The sequence below is a fragment of the Squalius cephalus genome (genome assembly GCF_949319135.1).
Source record: "Squalius cephalus genome assembly, chromosome: 1".
NCBI classification, from domain to species: Eukaryota; Metazoa; Chordata; class Actinopteri; order Cypriniformes; family Leuciscidae; genus Squalius; species Squalius cephalus.
In genome coordinates this window covers 20,726,932-20,746,687 of record NC_137122.1, presented here as the reverse complement: position 1 = coordinate 20,746,687, position 19,756 = coordinate 20,726,932, and the positions used below count along the sequence as shown (strand labels likewise).

The following is a 19,756-nucleotide window of genomic DNA, read 5'->3' as shown; positions in this document are numbered from 1 at the left end:
GCACATACACAAATATTACACGTGCAGCATCCATAAACAAAGATCAGACTCCTTTACAATTTACAAAAAATGTGTATTTACAATAAACAGACATGTTCATGATGCATCACATTAGTATTCTTAACAATCGCATGGATTCTTCACACAGACTTAATCATGAAAATCACATTATTGATATCACATATTTTTCCTTTTATCGGTTACAACATACATTCTACTAAAAAATGAGTAACCAAAAAAATTAACTAAGACCCTCAATAAATGAGTTTGTTTAATAACTATGTTTGCTTGTTGGAATTGAGATCACATCACTTTTCCAGCAAAACAAACTCGCAGATGAAACTAAAGGGGCGGACGAGCCACTCGAGCAAATTAATTTATTTCCAAATGAATTAAAGCTAAAGTGCATTTATGCCATCAGATATGAAACACTAACACATTCATATTACCAACAGACAGCAGATTCTGGATTAAAATCTAAAAAAAATTAGAAACACGTACCTGATCCAGAGATTTCCGGATTTAAAAAAAATGTTTTACAAATGCCCTGGATATATATCGGATTGGCATCATGTTTTCAGAGATCAACAGGAGTGTTTCAGTGACAACGTGGAATCTCTGGAATGATTAACACGTGAATATCACATCTAAACCAATTAATAAAATTTTGCAGGCAAAAAAGGTCCATTGTCTTTTGTCAATAGTGTATAAATGTATGAAACACAGCAACAAAAGTTCATTTGGTCAATAGATTTCATTAGTGCCCGCCCACTTTTTCGACGGAGCTGGTTCCGGAAGTATTTTTTCCATTCATTTCTCCCACAGGGATTTTTAAAAAGCCTTTGTAAAAGCATTATAAGCCACGAACCAAGCCAACCAGCTACGAGGTGAATACTAACATTACAAACTTTGATTGGAAGCAAGAAAGTATTTCAAAATCAGACAAAAATACAAAGGTACAAGATTGTGTATTATTAGTGATGGTAAGGACTACAAAATTAGGCATTGAAAAATGTTGATTATATATAGGCTATACTAAGTTTATTGCAAAATATGCATATTGAAATATGTTGAGAGTGTAGGACTCAACTACATAAAGAGATATCTTGGCGCTTTATCTTGTTTCGACTCTCTGATTGGTGGAATTGGTGTACAGCATCATGGGAAATGTAGTTTTTTTCCATTATGAATTTCGCTGTTAAACACCAAGTTTAAATAATGCAGACTGACGGTTTCAACAGAAACAAATACTATCATTTAACAATCGTAACTCACAATAAGACTGTCTTTAAAGGTTTGTAAGTATTATCTTTAAAAACCAATTTCCCTATGAAGAAAATGAATAAAGTTTTTACTTCCAGAACCCGACTGTTGCACTCTATTGGCATTACCAAATGAACCCAAAGCGAAATCTGCATGGAAAAAACTTGCGTGTATCCCTATTGAAATTACTGGATATCGCCCGCGAAAACTTGATGAGCAATGGTATGTGCACCCTATATGCAATGCAACAAAAATTAGATCACTAATAGTTAACTCACTGCTAGATTAGATTTTTTTTCGTTCTAAGTGTATAAATCTCACATTCCCTCACTATAGGCTACAAACGTGAATATCTCTATCATAATTCATTCATAAATATGCGGGATATCTTAATATCTCAAGAGTCCAGTCTGAGATCACAGAGAGGGAATAATGGAAACACATTCAGCTACAATCACAAACACTCGGACACAATGATAATAAAACTAACTCTGAAATCAACAGTGACAGCAGCAAATAAGATCACGAGACCATCACAAAACTTGAGATAAACATGGGACAGAATCTATCACTCGTTTCACCACGAACATGGCGGTCACGTTCACACTGTCATTCCTCATTAGTGTTTGATTGATATTACACAAAGAGGTCGGTCATTTACAGCAGTGTCAACCGAATGAAGTCCTGAATAACTCAGAAGCATCTTTATATTTATATCTGATAAAGGAACCGAGCTGAAACACTTACGAAACCAACGGCTCATCCGAGGTCCAAGAAAACCACAGAAACAGAGGTAAAATCAGATAAATTCCCTTTTAATTCCTGATAATGATATCGACCGGGAAGCGGGAATTCAAACGCGATGCTTCAGTTTTAACGGTTGAAGAATGTGAGGTAAGATGTAGCTAAATATTTAATATCTGACAACTGTTGTATGACATTTAAACGTTATTTGACCAACAGTAGCCTAATATTCCGGGATGCAAACTCGACTGCTTTTTGTCAAATTTCGCTGTTTTGAAATGCAGAAACAGTAGGCTAAATTGCTACTAGTAAATTTCACAAATTAGAAAGAAAAGGCAAGTAATGCATAAAATTAAACATGAAATTTTGAAGTAAAAACTATTTTCAACTATTTAAACATAATCAGTTTTATTTACAACTTCGAAAAATATTTATTTCCAGAGTGTTTATATATTATTAATGTAATGCTTAATTGTTAATGTGACGAGATAGAAGTGAATGTTTACATTTAAAAAAAGTTTAAATGCATTACTTCACAATAAATTGTAAATACAATAATTATTTTTCTCTATTAGCTTTAACCCCTTTGAATAGAATGGACTATTACGTGACAGGGCAAGTTAAAAACTGAAAAAAACAGCCTCTACCGAAGGAGGTTTACTAATAAATAAGTTTACTAATACTGATCTCTTATTGGTTAAAAACAGCTCTGTGAGATGGGTTATACTATTGCCGTCAATGTGGTTTACAGCGGTGATATGTTAAAAGTTGCATGTCAATCATCGTCATTTCTGGAGTGACTCCTGCATTCTGTCCGTCATCCGGAGGATTCACCGTATTTTAATGCGTCTGTCACTCCGGAAACTTTGCAGTGTGAACGTGGCCACCGTAAAACACTTTTTATTGTAAAAAGGATGGAATCTTTAGACTTAAAATTAATGTTTGAACTTTACAAATCTATAAACATGTACTGATAAGGGTCCATCAGTGATATTTACACACAGTCCCTTGAGTCTGATGACCAGCAGTGGTTTGGGTTTGTCTGAATCTGCTGGCTCTCAGGGTCAGTTCCCACAGTGGCCAGCAGGGGGCGCATGAGATCAGCACACAGGCAGTCTGGTGTGTGTGTGTGTGTGTGTGTGTGTGTGTTTGTGTGTGTGTCACGCCTCATTGGGTGGAGCGCTGAAGAACATCTCCCTGCAGAGCCGCACTGTTTCTTCAGGGGAGCAGACGGTGAAGCCGATGGTACGAGGGTCCTCGAAGATCTCGTGGTCGTTTCCGCCCTGATCGGGAAACATGTATTAGAAAAAAATGATCAGATACAGAGTCACTCACTTACGTACAATGTTCCCTCTATTTTTTTTCTTGCTCAAGCAAAACCTTTCTCTTATCCTCAGTGAAAACATTCCTTATATCATCTCATGCATCATGCATTTTATTTGAACCCTGATGCAACTTAGTGATATTAAATTATATTTCTGAAAACAAGAAGTTACTAGATATGAAGCACATAAGTCACCTATTTTTTTATTTCTTTTTACAGTGCTGAGTTAACTGTGCCATTCTTTAATTTTCATTCATTTTAAAAGGTTATGCAGATCAGTTCAATTCTTTATACTTTAATAAATACTCTAATACTATAATAAAATGTTATAATAACAAATACAAATTGAATAGCTCATTTGTAAATCACTTTGGATAAAAGAGTCTGCTAAATGAGTAAATGTAAACATAGATAACACGCTAACATAGTAAACGTTAAAATAATATCAGGAAACGGTTTTGTAGTCATCTAAACACCCTTGAGACACACAAAACCTAAGTGAGCTATTTTGAGATCATGATTCTGAACAACAGACAACTAAACAAACATGTAATTTAATAGAGGTTCTGAAAAAAATGTGAATAACTGCAGTCTATTTAAAATGTTGAATCTGAATTAATTATTTAAAAAATAATTGGGTTTAATGAATGATTCAGTGACTCACTCATAAATCCTTCATTGTTACAGTAATGGATGAATCAGTGTTTTTGAACAAATCTCTTTAATGAATGATTCAATAAATACATTTTTCAACAGTCACTTGCCGCCACCTACTGGTGTAACGATGTAATGGATCCAATCATTATTTAAAGTGTCGAGTTACTTTCAGTAGTTGATTTGCTCAATTTTGTTCAAATCCATAGACATTTATATCTGAACTATGGCAATTAACCAGAACACTGCAATTATGTCTCATTCACTAGAAGACTCTCAAATCACTTTCACCACACATTTTGTGTCTTCATACACTTTATTTATCCTGTGTGTGACATAAGAAGTGCCTGGCCAGCGCAGCTTAAAGGGAACATTGATAACGTACCAACGATGTTTCATTGCCGAAGAAGTAGATGGCGTCCAATCCCTCCTGCTCCAGGACGTCCAGACAGAGGCGTTTGTCCCAGCCCTCCGGGAACACGTCGAAACTGATCAAACCCCCTGAAAGCGCACAGAAACACACCTGTGATGATCCACACTTATTTCTGCCATTCAAGACTGAAATCACATCATTATTAAAGACAAAGAAGTAAAGAGTGTGTGATTCCTTGACCATCAGATGCTTATCTTTAACAAGAAAGTTGTGAAAGGTGTAGTGAAAGATTTCATCCGTTTGCAAACATCTTCCAGTCTTACTCATTAATTAGATGCCTTCATCACACCAATCACACCAAAACCCCACCCTCCTTACTCATGACAGCCAATCAGATGCCAGCAAACCTGAATGACAGCAACAGATTGGCTAAATAAGTTCAGGCTGCTGCTTTGACTCAGTTGTCTTGTTTATAAAGTATCAACTCTGTAAAGCCTGACATATGACATATCTGACATATCTAATGGAAGTGTTGTGGAAATTGCAGTAATTTGCAAGAGACAACTTCTCACTTTGAGCACACGAATGCGTGTGTCGTTTATTTTACAAGGTAAACAAAACCACGGAAGAAAAGCGCTGCCGCGCGTCCTACGTCATCACGCCTTCCCAACATCTTAAAGGGACCGCGATCCCTGAACAGTTATGCAGAAAAACAGTGTACAGAACTACACTTAATAACAAAGGTGAATTATGTCTTTTACATTCACTACACACGTCCCCCCAGAATTCACCATAACAGAAAAACCAAACAGTCAACGTGGAGGTGGGCGTATCAACCGGCCACAACGACTGCGCTTTACCGAAGGTCGAGGAGACCCCAATGCAGCCGGTGTAACGCCATTACGCGGGTGAGGGGCATGGAGTGTGGGAGGCTTGAGTGGGATGGGAGCACAGGGTGGGGGCAGAGCAGGAGGCCGTCCGCGTCGTGGGGGCTGGGCCAGGTCAATGGGCCTAGCCACGTCCAAATGAGCCGGTTTAAGGCGGTCGATGGAGAGTCGCTCCGGTTTGCCACCCCTGTCCACCACAAAGTGTTTGTCCCCTGCCTCCAGAACCCGGAATGGGCCCTCGTAGGGTGGGCGTAGTGGTCCCCTGTGGGCATCGTGGCGAATGAAAACATAGTCGGCTGTTTGAAGTCCTGCGGGGATATGTGACTGAGGGAGGCTGTGACGGGAAGTGGGGATGGGTGCAAAAAGCCTTGCATTATCCAGTAGAGTAGACCGCTGGAGAGAAGCAGACCAGGGAACGGTGGTGTTAGGGACAAAATCCCCTGGCACTCGCAGCGGCTGTCCGTAAACAAGTTCCGCGGATGAGGACTGAAGGTCCTCCTTTGGTGCAGTCCTGATGCCCAGCATCACCCACGGGAGCTTGTCGACCCAGTTGCTGTCTTTGAGGCTGGCACGCAGGGAAGCCTTCATCGACCTATGAAAACGTTCACAGAGTCCGTTAGCCTGCGGGTGATATGCAGTCGTGCGGTGGAGTTTCACTCCGAGGCTCTGTGCGACAGCGTCCCAAAGCTCAGACGTGAATTGCGCACCTCGGTCAGAGGAAATGTCCGAAGGGGTACCAAAACGGGCAATCCAGGTGCCAATAAATGCCCGTGTCATCTCGACAGACGTCACAGATGTCAGTGGCACAGCCTCAGGCCAGCGGGTGGTCCTGTCAACCATGGTTAACAAATATGTGAAACCTTGAGAGCAGGGCAGAGGACCAACCAGGTCCACGTTTACGTGGTCAAAACGCCTCTCAGGAACCGGGAATGATTCTAATGGGGCTTTAGTGTGGCGGTGTACTTTGGCCCGTTGGCACTCAACACAGGTGTTAGCCCAGTCCCTAACGTCCTTCTTGAGGCCGTGCCAAACAAATTTAGCTGCAACAAGTCTCTGTGAAGCTTTCGCACCTGGGTGGGAGAGACCGTGGATGGCATCAAACACTTGTCGTCTCAACCCTAAGGGAACGATTGGCCGAGGACTACCTGTGGAGATGTCACACAGGAGTGTTGTGCCGGCATCGGCAAAAACCACGTTCTCAATCTGCAGTCCAGTGGTAGAGTTTTTCAGATGTTGCACGTCTGGGTCTGTGGTCTGAGTCGCGGCCATGTGGTTGTAATCTAAACCAAGATGGACTGCCCCTGCCACGGCCCGTGATAGGCAGTCCGCCACGTGGTTGCTCTTACCGGCAACGTGCTGCAAGTCCGTGGTGAACTCGGAAATGTAAGACAGATGCCGTTGCTGGCGGGCAGACCACGGCTCAGCCACCTTGGCCATGGCAAAAGTCAGCGGCTTGTGGTCCACAAAAGCAGTGAAGTGTCGGCCTTCTAGCAGGGAACGAAAGTGTCTAATGGCGAGGTAGAGACCCAGCAGCTCCCGGTCGAAAGTGCTGTACTTCCGCTCACAAGGGCGCAGCTGACGGCTAAAGAAAGCCAGCGGCTGCCAGGCCCCGCCCACCCACTGCTCGTAAACAGCGCCGACAGCGTAATCCGAGGCGTCCGAGGTGATGGCAATGGGGGCTGTCGCAGAAGGATGCGCCAGCATGGTGGCGTTCGCTAGTGCTGTTTTAGTGGCATCAAAAGCCTTGACTCTGCTCTCAGTCCAGTCCACAGCGTGTTTGGGTTTACCCTTCAGGGCCTCGTGCAAAGGCCCCATGAGCTGAGCGGCTCGAGGGATGAAGCGGTGATAAAAATTTACCATGCCGAGGAACTCCTGCAGGGATTTGACAGTGGGTGGGCGTGGGAACTGCATGACTGCCTCCACCTTTGATGGGAGAGGAACTGCCCCGTCCTTAGTGACTCTGTGTCCTAGGAAGTCGATGGTGGAGAGACCAAACTGGCACTTGGCGGGGTTGACAATTAGTCCATGGTGGCTAAGCCGCTCAAAAAGGGTTTGGAGGTGCACCAGGTGCTGAGACTTGGACGTGCTTGCTACCAGGATGTCATCCAAGTACACAAAAAGGAAAGGCAGGTCCCGCAAAACAGAGTCCATGAGGCGCTGGAAAGACTGGGCGGCGTTTTTAAGGCCGAACGGCATGCGTAGGAACTCAAACAGACCAAACGGCGTGATTACTGCTGTTTTGGGAATGTCCCGTGGGTGTACCGGCACCTGATGATATCCCCGGACGAGGTCCACCTTGGAAAAAATTACCTTGCCAGCCAGGTGTGCTGAAAAATCTTGTATGTTCGGGACTGGGTATCGATCAGGTGCCGTTGCCTCATTAAGCCGCCGGTAGTCGCCACGCGGGCGCCAGCCGCCGCCAGGTTTGGGGACAATGTGGAGGGGTGATGCCCATGGGCTGTCGGATCGGCGTATTATGCCCAGGCGTTCCATGTTTGCAAACTCAGCCTTTGCAACGGCAAGCTTGGTCGGGTCGAGGCGCCGAGCGCGGGCGTAAACGGGTGGACCAGCAGTGGCAAGATGGTGCTCCACACCATGCTTCACAGTAGATGCAGAGAAAGTGGGCTGAGTGAGGGCTGGGAAACTGGCCAGTAGACGGTGGAAGTCATCGGAAGCTGAGAGCATGTTAGACAGTCGGATGGGGTCAGCCTCACTGAGCGTGCACGTATAAGAACAAAACGTGACAGCATCAATCAGACGGCGGTTCTTAACATCTACCAACAGTCCATGTGCACACAAAAAATCGGCGCCGAGGAGGGGAACGGCAACCTTTGCAGTAACAAAGTCCCAACCGAACTGCTGTCCTCCGAAGCACAGTTCGACATACCTTGTTCCATATGTGCGGATGGGGCTACCGTTGGCAGCTTCCATAGGGGGGCCGTGGCTGTCGGTCACCATGTCCAAACGGGATGCAGGCAGAACGCTCCTTTGTGCTCCCGTGTCGCACAGAAAACGGCGACCGGAGATGCTATCGTGGATGAAAAGCAGCCTGCCTACTCGGCCGACACTCATGGCCACTACTGAGCGCCGGCCCTGGCATTTCCCGAAACACTGAAACTGCATGGTGGATGGCATTTGTTGGCCTTGGTTCCAAACTTTGCATGATAGAAACACAATCCAGAGAGCTGTTGGGTGCCAGAAAACTGCTGCCGACGAGAAGTAGTCGCAGCAATAACAGTGGAGTCGTCCTGTGTCACTGAAGAGATATGTGCAGGGGAAAACGCGGCCGCACAATGTCCCTGACTCGCCAGGAAAAATTTATCAGCCTCTTCAGCTAGTTTACGACAGTCAGTGATTGTGGTGTTGGCTAATGCAGCTCTCACTTGGGAAGGCAGCTGACGCAGGAAAAGCTGGATGAAAAGAAAGTCAGGTCTGTGTTCGCCCAAAAGATCCAGCATACGGTCCATGAGCTCGGACGGTTTGCTGTCACCCAGTCCTTGAAGTGAGAAAAGCCTGCTGGCTCTCTCAGTGTCCGACAGTTCAAACGTTTTCAACAGGTGGGTTTTAAGTGCTGTATACTTCTCATTTTCGGGAGGATTTGTAAGAAGGCTAACCACCCTGGATGCTGTTGAATTTCCGAGAGCAGACACAACGTAGTAATATTTAGTCGTATCCGCGGTGATCTCACGCAGCGCGAACTGCGCTTCAGTCTGGGCGAACCATGCAGATGCTGACGATTCCCAGAATTCGGGGAGTTTGAGGGTGACAGCGTTCGCGGTCATGATCGCGTCGTGTCTCTGGATACGTCCAGCAGACTAATGTCGGGGTCACCAGTGTGGAAATTGCAGTAATTTGCAAGAGACAACTTCTCACTTTGAGCACACGAATGCGTGTGTCGTTTATTTTACAAGGTAAACAAAACCACGGAAGAAAAGCGCTGCCGCGCGTCCTACGTCATCACGCCTTCCCAACATCTTAAAGGGACCGCGATCCCTGAACAGTTATGCAGAAAAACAGTGTACAGAACTACACTTAATAACAAAGGTGAATTATGTCTTTTACATTCACTACAGTGTCACATTTGATGCATCAGGCTTTAATGGCTTTTCTAGTGAGAATATGAAGGAAAAAGCGCCTTCATTTTATTCAGAGGCTCAAACTGTCAGGGTTATGTTTGTTTTTGATTCCCTGTTCTGTTCAATTCTGAGTTTGTTAATCTTCTAGTCTGTTAATCAGATCTCCTCTGTTCACTACCTGTTTGTCTCCTTGGTTTCAAATTAATTAGGTTCCTCGTTTCAGGTGTGTAGTGTTAATTCGTCTGTTAGTTCCTCTTGTTTGCTGGGTATTTAAGCTCTCTGTTTCAGTCTGTTCCTAGTCTTGCATTATTTGAGTTATGTGGTATATGGTTGTATGTTTTCCAGGGTTCCCACGGGTCCTTGAAAGTTTTGGAAAAAAATTCAAGCCCCTGGAAAGTTTTTGAAAATAAACACACATACTGGTGCTGGTCCTTGAATTTGAAGCTAACCAAGGTGTGGGAACCATGGTTTTCATGTTTAGTCTTGGATTAAAGTCTTCTTCACCCCGGATTTCCACCAACTGCGGAACGGCTGCGTGTCGGCTCCGTGCTCCGCCGTCCTTCAATACCCACCAGGTCCGGATTTGTTGCGGAACGGCTGACAGCTGAAGTTACGAGGACCCACAAGATCTCGCGAATTCACGAATGGTCACGCGATATAACAGGATGCCCTGTGCTGAATTGCTGCGGAGCTCTCCGGCATCCGCGCAAAAATAGAAGCTCCGCGTATCTGCCCCGGAGGGCTGCGGATCGCCGGAGTCGGAACGCAGCCGTTCCGCAGTCAGTGGAAATACACACGTTGACTTTAATGGAAACCTATTGACTCCGCCGCCATTCCGGAGTGGATCCGCAGCCGTTCCGCAGTTGGTGGAAATTAGGGGTTAGTATCTCTGTCTTCGTGCACTGGATTACAGCCACCATATCCGTGACACAAATAGAGCAAAAATATGCAGTTTTGTGCAGATACTGATATGGACGAAAAGTCCATATAAATAACTTATAATGCTTGTAGTGTAAATCAATGAGATCCTTATTATAGTATTCACTGTACCTAAAATGCATATAAATATCATTCTTTACTCTATATCTGCCAATAATATGTCTTAGTAAGATGATAATTAAATGCTTAGTTTTATGATCTGTAGTTGTAAAGCATATAATGCAGTGCATGATTGACAGATGAACTAATAAACCTTCTTCAAAAGCCTGATGATCATATTTGAGACTCGTGATTTTTCTATAATTGATGTCTGGATAATCAAGTAAACCGAGGTTTCTTCAGTTCAGTAAGTGTTCACCGTGAAATATTATTAACAATATTAAAGTTGTTCTAAAGTTTACTTTATTAAAATCAGTGCAGATTTCCCGTTTGTACAATTCTACTAAAATACCTTTTACTTTAATCTATAAACTGTCAATCAGTCGACAGAAGGGCTGGAGTAAATTGTGTGAAACTGGGTTTTCAGCAAAGTTTTTATCATGTCGATTGTTTAGAGGCCTTAGAAATATGCGAATCAAATATGACACAGCAGGCTTTAAAGGTCAATCTGTCACAGAGACACACACTTTACGTCTGTTCCTCCAGAAACACTCGTCCAGTTCCTTTAAAGCCACAGTGACGCTCAGCAGAGAAAAAGACATTTTGTTACAGAGAGTTTACCCTGAGGCTCATTCTCACAGTAATGACTTGTGTGTGTGTGTGTCTGTGTGTGTGTGTCTGCCTGCAGAGACGTGAACTGCGTGACTGTTTGTCCACAGAGTGATTGAGACAGAAAGGACAGAAATCAGCCGTTAAAAATTAAAGATCTTTGCACACACGCACACACACTCGTTAGTGTCCCGTCACTGGACTGCAGCAACATTCCACCACTGACTCAACAGTTGCTAGAGCCACAGCCAATCAGAGGGCTTGATCTCCTCACACCCCATAGGCCCCTCCCCCTCACACTGTCCATCAAACAGAAAAAGAAACAACAAAGCCACTGTGTGCGAAACTGAGCTGAACTTGAGGGGAAAAACTGCTGAAGATTGACTGCAGACGTCAAAGCTAATATGTGTCCGTGTGCGTGTGTGTGTGCGTGCATGTGTGTGTGACAAATGCACACAGGTTGTTGAGTAAACACTCATTTTCTCTCCCGGTTCAGTGGTCTGTAAACACACGAGTGCATCCGTTCGCTCTCTCTTATCACCTTTAGCACAGATAACGTGTGAGTGTGTGTGAGTTTTGTCTCCTGTGAAGGTACAAACAACACGGGTCATTTGTTTTGGGTGGTCAGAGAGCTGGCGATGTCATTTCCTGCTCACCTCTAGTGAACCGCAGGCCTTTTCCTGCAAACTCCTCCTGCAGAGCCGCCACGAACTTCTCTCGAATCTTCTCTCTCTGCGGGACGGGAGATTTACGATTGATCATAGGAACTAATGTAGTAGTAATGTTAAAGGCACACTATGCACTGAACAGATCAACAACTTTCAGCCGATCGTAGAGAATAAAGTGAGATTACCTTGTCAATTTCCGAGAACTCGATTCGCTCTTCTAGCGTGCAGCTGCGTCCGATGGGGGAGATGTTGATCATGCCGTTACGAAACTCAATGAACGTCCCTCTGAGAGAGAGAGAGAGAGAGAGAGAGAGATTTGTAATGACATTACAGATCATCATCTCAGGAGTGTGTGTGTGTGATTTTGTGTTTGAGTGTGCGTGTGTGTGTGTTACCGTTTCTTGGGCAGCTTGATGAGCCCCATGTAACTGAGACAGAAGTTGATGAGGTCCTGCAGTAACTCCTCGCCCAGATGATTCTGAATGGCCTGGGAAACAGAGACTTAACTTAGAAGAACAATTTAAGGCTTTTTAATGAAAGTTCCAAAAATAATTTAACACTGATGTTTTAACAATACATAAAAATAAAGATTCAGAAAGTCTGATCTGTTGCAACAAAGTATTGTTGGTAAATGTAATCTATTAATAACAAACAACCGCTTTTGGTCAGGGATAAGATTAGTGAGTTATTATACTTTATGATGCTGAACACTATTATCACCTGGACTATCTTTGTTTCTGGTTTCTTTTGCAACAAATTATGTGTTTTGGTAAACACTGTTACAAAGACCACAAAGTCCCGTAAAAAGCCAAGAGTTAAACTGCCCAACTAAAATAAACACTGATCTCTATAATCCTGACCAAATATTTCAATAAAACATCAACATCTAAACCTCTGTTTAAAATTCTCAAAAAGATCTTCTTCTATTTCCAGTTGATTTCAGGCTGTGGCTTTAAGTCAGTTATAGTTGTTGTGTTTCATTTTCTAAGAGTGCAAGCATGATCTTGAACCAACATCACATTGATTCAATGCCATTACCAATTATTTTTGGATGAAATTCATCCAACATTAATTGCGGGTGCAAAAGTGATTTTGATTCAATGCAGTTAACATTGACACATTAACACTGATTTAACATTGTTTCGATCGATGGTTGCTTATATCTGGGGAGTCTCCTTAACTGGACAGTGTGAAGCTGTTTCTGTTTTCCCATCAACATTTAAGATCTCCATGAATGACATTTAAGACCTTCTATGGTGTTTAAAACATTTCATTGAAGACATTTGAATATATTGCAAGGATCTGCAGACACACACCTGTTTGGAGATGAGTTTGCCGTCTTTGTATTGCACTGTTCCATTTTCGGCAAAGACGTAGTCAAACTTGTGAATGACTGGAGAGAGAATGAACAAAACAACAGAATGAGACGCAATCAAAGCACTCTTATCATCTTATCATCATCCTGCTGACCTTTACCTGTGTTACACAACACACACATCCTCCTGACACAAACACAAAGTTGTTTTCCATTCACAGAGATTTAGTGCTTGTTCGGATTCATTCAAGATAACAGTCCTGTTTAAATGGCCAACATCACATCTGTCAGTGTCATATAAACTCCCATATCTAATCCGGATTCTGATCTAGATTGTGTGTGAATGCGGATGGATTCTGTTCTGAAGCGTCATGTTCTGATTCAATCACAATCTCACTGATCTCTGTGTTAATCTAATCAGACCTGAACAATCATAATGCCAATGAAAAACGCTAGAAACTGATCGAGACCATTATCTCTAGAAAACTTAAAGAGAAAGTCTAGAATGAAATGAACATCCACAGGTGAGAGAAAACCACTGATGAGGTCTCTTTAATATCTCAACTTTTTCTTCTACATTTTACATTTATGCATTGGGCGGACTATTTTATCCAAAGTGAATTACATTGCGTTTAAAGCAAATGTTTGAATAGTGTCATGCATTCCCTGGGAATCGAACCCTTGACCTTGTGCATTACCAGTGCCACACTGGTAAAGGGAGAGCAAATGCTTCTTCGATGTTTCTCCTAAGAAAAGACGCCAGTGTCTCCTCTACAATTTAAGAAGAAATCTCAAACAATGTCTTAAACTGTGCTCAGAAGTCAGAGACCTCAATATGAAATCCAACACTTCTCATCACAAGTTTACTGGTATTGATTTCATTATTTATTTCGTCCCTTTATTAAGATGGACACAAATTAATTTAATCAATTGTGACCCTGGATCACAAAACCATTCACAAGTCGCACAGGTGTATTTGTGGCAAAAGCCAAAAATACACTGTATGGGTCAAAATGATCAATTTTTTCTTTTATGCCAAAAATCATTAGGATATTAAGTAAAGATCATGTTCCATGAAGATATTTTGTACATGTCCTAATGTAAACATATAAAACATTTATTTTTGTGACTGAATGCAGCACAATCGTGAACATAAATGGACAAATTTAAAGGGGATTTTCTCAATGTTTTTCGATTTTTTTGCACCCTCAGATTCCAGATTTTCAAATAGTTGCATCTCGGCCAAATATTGTCCTGTCCTAACAAACCATATGTCAATGGAAAGCTTATTTATTCAGATTTCAGATGATGTATAAATCTCAATTTAAAAAAAATTGACCCATGTGATTGGTTTTGTGGTCCAGGATCACAATTGGGTACAATTTTATGATTATGGAACTGCTCAGTCCAGGTGGCCTAACATCGTCCGCTCTCGGGTCCAAGAGGCACGTCCAAGGAATCCTGCCGACTACGCCAAATTGTGGTGGCAAACAAAGTTCGATCACTGAATAAGAGACAAACATTTCCAATTGTCTTTGATGGGGTGTATTTTCTTGCAAGAAAAGGCCAGCAGTCGTACAGTCACACAGAGCGGCTGCAGAGTGTGACAGTGAAGGGAGGGCATCCTTTCTCCTTTACAGTTTTCACTCCCAGAATTTTATCTTTCTAGGCCAATGATGGTATTTTCAACCATACGTGGAAGGTTCTTAGACTTGTTCATCATATTGTCTCCTTGAGTGGAGGCCCTCCTATCACGACCAACACTCTTTACCATTCCAATACACTTTCAAATTAGAATAAGGTTTGTGTGTGCTCTTTTACTGTCACATGATGGTCACACACATCTTAAAGATAACATTTCTTTCTTCCACAAAATCGACAGCTAAACATCTCAAACTCCCTGCTGTTCCAGACTGAAGGAGTTATTGGATATCAGCTGTTGTGTTTATGTTTTTGTGTTGAGTCAGTGATCTAGTCGAACCAGTTCCTCTACATTCTACATATGATGCAAAACCCAAAACCCATTAAACACATGTGAGGATGATGATACTTAAGATATTGTGATGAAATGCATCATGAATATCATTCTCTAACTAACCTTCGTCTCCGTCTCCGAGCTGTTCTGCGATCTTGGAATAATCTGAACCCCCCACCACGCCGATCTTCACCTTCTGTTTCAAGGCCTGGAAAAACTCGTCCAGCTCGGGGTCGATCTTCTGCAGACACGACACAACAAACAGTGAAAGGTTTCTGTCATGACCTCTGAGACAATTAAACAGTCACAACCAGCTGCTCAACAGGTTTCAGCACATTTGCCTCACAAGTAGACAAACAGCCGAAAAACCCTGCTCTGTAGGCCTATGATATTCTTGATGTTTATGTTTCCAGCGGACGTTTAAAGTGCACGTTAGTCACGATAATGGCAGTGACCTGTTTATGGGAGTTCACTTAATAGTGTTCTTCTTTAATGACGGGTTGTGCCATTAAACGAGATTACATCTGACTACTTTTCTATGAATGTTTTCAACTGTTAATCTTCTTTAAACATTTAAACCAGGCAGGGTTAAACTCCAAAAACAGAGATAGCTATATTTATTTATATTTAAGAGAAAACACAATTCTAGATCATTACACAGTAGTAAATAGTAAAATAGCTATTATTTTACCACTATGTGTGTGTGAATGGAAAACGTTATACCATATAAGGCCTAATATTGATTTCTCACAAACAGAACAAATGCTTTTTAATAGTTGGCAAACATATTTTGCACTGAACTGTGTGGCAAATACAAACAAGACAGCCAATCAAAAGCATCGCTTTACTAAACGTCCTTTAAATGGCAGGAGGCACCGTGCACAACATTTACGAGCTTTTCCTTTGGAATCTCTGTAACTGTAACGGATTGCAGTTAGCCTACATTTATTTTGTAATTAAATGACGTAACTCTGTTACATGTAACAGTTGCAGTAACTTTCATGGACATTTACAGCTGAAACACTGCTGGCTGTCAGGTGTGAAGCCCTTTCATGTGTTAATGCTTGAAGAAAATCTTGAGACCTTCACACTCGTATTTACGACTTTGTGGAGCCATTCATGTGCGTTCAACTCCTATATACCATTGAATGCACCAAAACAATCAATTATTGGTTGATACTATATATTTTTTTCAATCTGCCAGGCCAGCAACCAATCAAACGACTCAACTGTAATGGTGAGGGAGATATTTAAAAAGAAACCAATCAATCAAATCCTTCACCTTAAGGGATTTTGGAGGGATATATTTTAAATGTAACCAATGAAGTCACATTGCTATATGGGTTTTGGGTGGGATACATTTCAAGTTTACCAATGAAATTACTCTTGAGGAAAAGTCTGGTTGGGGTGGGTTTTGTCCCATTGACTTCCATTGTATTGTTTTTCCGTACCATGCAAGTAAATGGGGACCAGCCACTGTTTGATTGCCAACATTCTTCAAAATATCTTCTTTTGTGTTCAACAAAAGAAAGAAATTCATACAGGTTTAAACCAACTTGAAAGTAGGTAAATGATTAGGCCTACAGGATTTTTGTTTTTGGATCCTATCCCTTTAAGATGATTGATCAACGCTGAGGGAAGATTGTCACAAAGGTGTGAATGTCGAATCATGAATAAAAATCGTTAAGGGGATTACTTGCCAAGGCAACAACTGGCTGTTGCACTTAGCATATTGGTACCTTTTCGGCAGTATACGGTGGTGGTATTTCCCATATCTGGTCAGTTGATTCGTCCGAAATTCTGCGGTGTATGGGGAGTTTAATGGTCCATCTTTACATGCTACGTTCTGTGGACATAAGCGCATGCTTTAAAGTAGGAAGGGTTTTGACAGACTGACTTTGTTCATCAAATTATTCCAAAGACAACGTTCGTTCGGTCGTTTTTTGTTTTTTTTACTTTAGTTATCGTTATCGGTCCCTAACCCTAATAAGGTGTCCGTGACTTTGAACGTGCCTTCGTTGTAGCATAGCTTTTTGTGTGTGACATAATCTAATAATCTGTGTTATTATTTTTATTTTTTATTTTTTTAAGTTTTATTTTTCATGTTTCCAGAAGTTCGAGGAACAGCTTTCTGTGTCACTGAAGAGGAAATGACATGGACAGCGGAGGACATATGATGACACTGATACCATACTAAATTCATCTCAATGAAAATAAACACTACATGAGCAGAACGGCATGTTAAGTGGCAGATTTCACTAGCCGACTCATGCAACGGAACGCCGACGGTACACAACGTTAATCCAACAAACAGAATGTTCGCCGTACATATATAATTCTGTTGGCAATGTTGACGAACCAATTACTAACGTTCTAAGAATGGAACGCTGTAAGGATTTTTTTTAAACCATGAACTAACATTTCCATAGCGTTGCATGGGAAACCACTATGTATACGTGCAGAACGAGTGTGCCATCATGCAAACGCACATTAACACACTCGTTCATCAATAACACGCGCGAGCGCACACACACACACACACACACACACACACAAACGAGACAAGCTTCAAGCACACGCAGATCAGGGCTGGAAATAGAAACATTATGTTACATAACTGAGATTGTTACTCTCACAACAGCTGAGAAGACGCGTCTTTTATAACCCTTTAATTGTTATGTATAATCTATAACGCTTAATATCGCAACTATCACGTGGGTTTAAAAAATGTATCCTATATAATGTAAACACATACCTCTCTGGGGGGTGTAAGCGTTCCGTCCACATCAAACAGGCACAAAACCTTTCGACATGCGGCTACACGAGACTTTATATCCATTTCTTCTTGTCCAGCAATAGATATTTAAAAAAAGAATAATAATAAAAAATAAGACAATTAAAAATACAGAAAATACTCTAAACGACTCAAGATGAGTTAATGCATAAGAATATAATGAGACAGTCTCTCTTCTTTCTTGAAACCGAAAGATAAAGAAGTCAATACTGGTGAGTATTATTCATTTGGATTCAAGTACTGCAGGCTACATGATCACTGCTGAGTGTGAATGAATCCGCACATGTGGTTCCTTCTGCAGCGCTATGCGCCCTGGGGAGCCAATCAAATGCGCGGAATCTGGTCACGTGCGTTAAGGGGGCGTTCCCGCGCTGAGAGACGAGGACATGGAACTCGGAAAGCGTCACGTAACAAGAACAGTCGAACCCGGAGATAGTTCGACCTTTTACCTAGTAGGCCTACTTCATATCTCACAATTACACCTGATCATAACAACAACAACAGCAGCAGCAGCAGCATAACAGAAAATCAAGAAAATAAATAATTAAGCATAAAACGTATTTAATCAATTTTACTCTTAAAACGTAAAATGCAATGATAGGGTAATGAAAAGCAATGTGCATTGCAAATTACATCGACTTAAAATACACTGAATGTTAGAAGTGCAAAATGAATTAGGCTACAGGCTGGATGAGTTGTTTCGGTTTCACCTCTAGGGGGCAGATCGAGTGAAACTGTCAACATTCCTGCAATTTATTGCACAATTAAAATACAAAATATAAAACAGCAAAAGCGTGTCATCCCAAAGGACGTGCTGAGTTCAGTGATGCAATGCAGAAACAAATCTGCTCAGAACACACATGGAAGGGAGTTTTTGGTTTCGTTTCACACTGTTTACACACACACACACACACACACACACACACACACACACACACACACACACACACAGAGACACACACACACACACACACACACACACACACACACACACACACACACACACACACACACACTATAAGAATGTTCAGTTTAGAGAGGTTGCGTGGCTGTCCTGTTATAATGAAACTCGGAGAGAAACCGCCAGATCTCGGTCAACTGTTCCGCTGTCAGTGTTATAGCGCCATCTTGTGACAGACACACGGTCCTGTCTTCTGGTTAACCAGATCCACAACTGCGCTCTCTTATTCAACTCCATCTTCTGTCTTAGAAGAACATTTTGACTATCAACCATTATAAATATATTTTTCTTAGGCTCTTAAATGTTTCCACGTGCTCCTGATTTAAGATGAATGCAAAGATAAAATGGATAACAATAGGAAATAAAGTAGGCCTCTATCGAGTAGCCTAATGGCCGATTCAACTTCCATCCACATCCAGTCAAACCAAAAAATTTTCAGACGCCATATATTTTTTTTTGATATTTTTTTTTTTAGTGGGTGCAGGACTGTAAGTGAGGATAGCAAAATAAAGTAAACTGTAACATATTGTAAAGTATTTACCAGTAAAATTGATAAAAAATTGGGACCAAAAATTGAGACACTTTGACCTGTCCATGTTTTGCTGAAGTGTTTATTCTTTAATTGCTAATGCCACCTTTTTACACCACAGACTGAACAGAATGAAGCATTGCTTGGCCATTTATTGACCTAAACTGGTATTATCTAATTGTGTAGTTAAATTTAACATCTGACAGATATTCAACCTGATTCATGTGTGAGACAGTCTAACAGAAGGATTGACAAAACCACTGAAATATCAACTAATTTGATAACTCTGAGCTCTTGTCATATTTTATTTCCATTTTCTAAACTATAGCGAAACTATAAGTGATAATGTGAGAATTGTTGAAGGTGTCTGAATACATTTTGGTTTGACTGTACCTGACAAGCAGCACCTCTGAACAATCGTTCCCTGTGGTGAACATGAATCTGTTCCTGGAGCTGAATTAGTGGAAACGACTAACTCGACTAAACCTCCTCATGCTGACTGTAAATATCAGCTGTGAACACCGTTAGACAAACACAGAAGAGGAA

General features: G+C 41.8%; 1 protein-coding gene across 1 annotated transcript; it reads right to left on the bottom strand.

Moving 5' to 3' along the window:
• Positions 1–52: 52 nt before the first annotated feature.
• On the bottom strand, positions 53–17,994 carry pmm1 (phosphomannomutase 1). Its single transcript, XM_079881856.1, has 8 exons — positions 17,682–17,994; positions 15,050–15,167; positions 12,953–13,029; positions 12,032–12,123; positions 11,822–11,921; positions 11,625–11,700; positions 4,371–4,486; positions 53–3,290 (listed from the first exon to the last, which is right to left on the bottom strand). Exons 1-8 carry the CDS (start codon positions 17,763–17,765, stop codon positions 3,168–3,170), a joined length of 786 nt encoding a protein of 261 aa, XP_079737982.1. The 5' UTR covers positions 17,766–17,994; the 3' UTR covers positions 53–3,167.
• Positions 17,995–19,756: the final 1,762 nt, after the last annotated feature.

Coding starts and splice junctions, on each gene's coding strand:
- pmm1 (XM_079881856.1), bottom strand. CDS start 17,765: ATGGATATAAAGTCTCGTGTAGCCGCATGTCGAAAGGTTTTGTGCCTG. Junction 15,168..17,681: donor CGCTTACACCCCCCAGAGAG/GTATGTGTTTAC, acceptor TCGTGTCTGCAG/AAGATCGACCCCGAGCTGGA. Junction 4,487..11,624: donor AGGCCTGCGGTTCACTAGAG/GTGAGCAGGAAA, acceptor GTGCGCTTTCAG/GGGGTTTGATCAGTTTCGAC.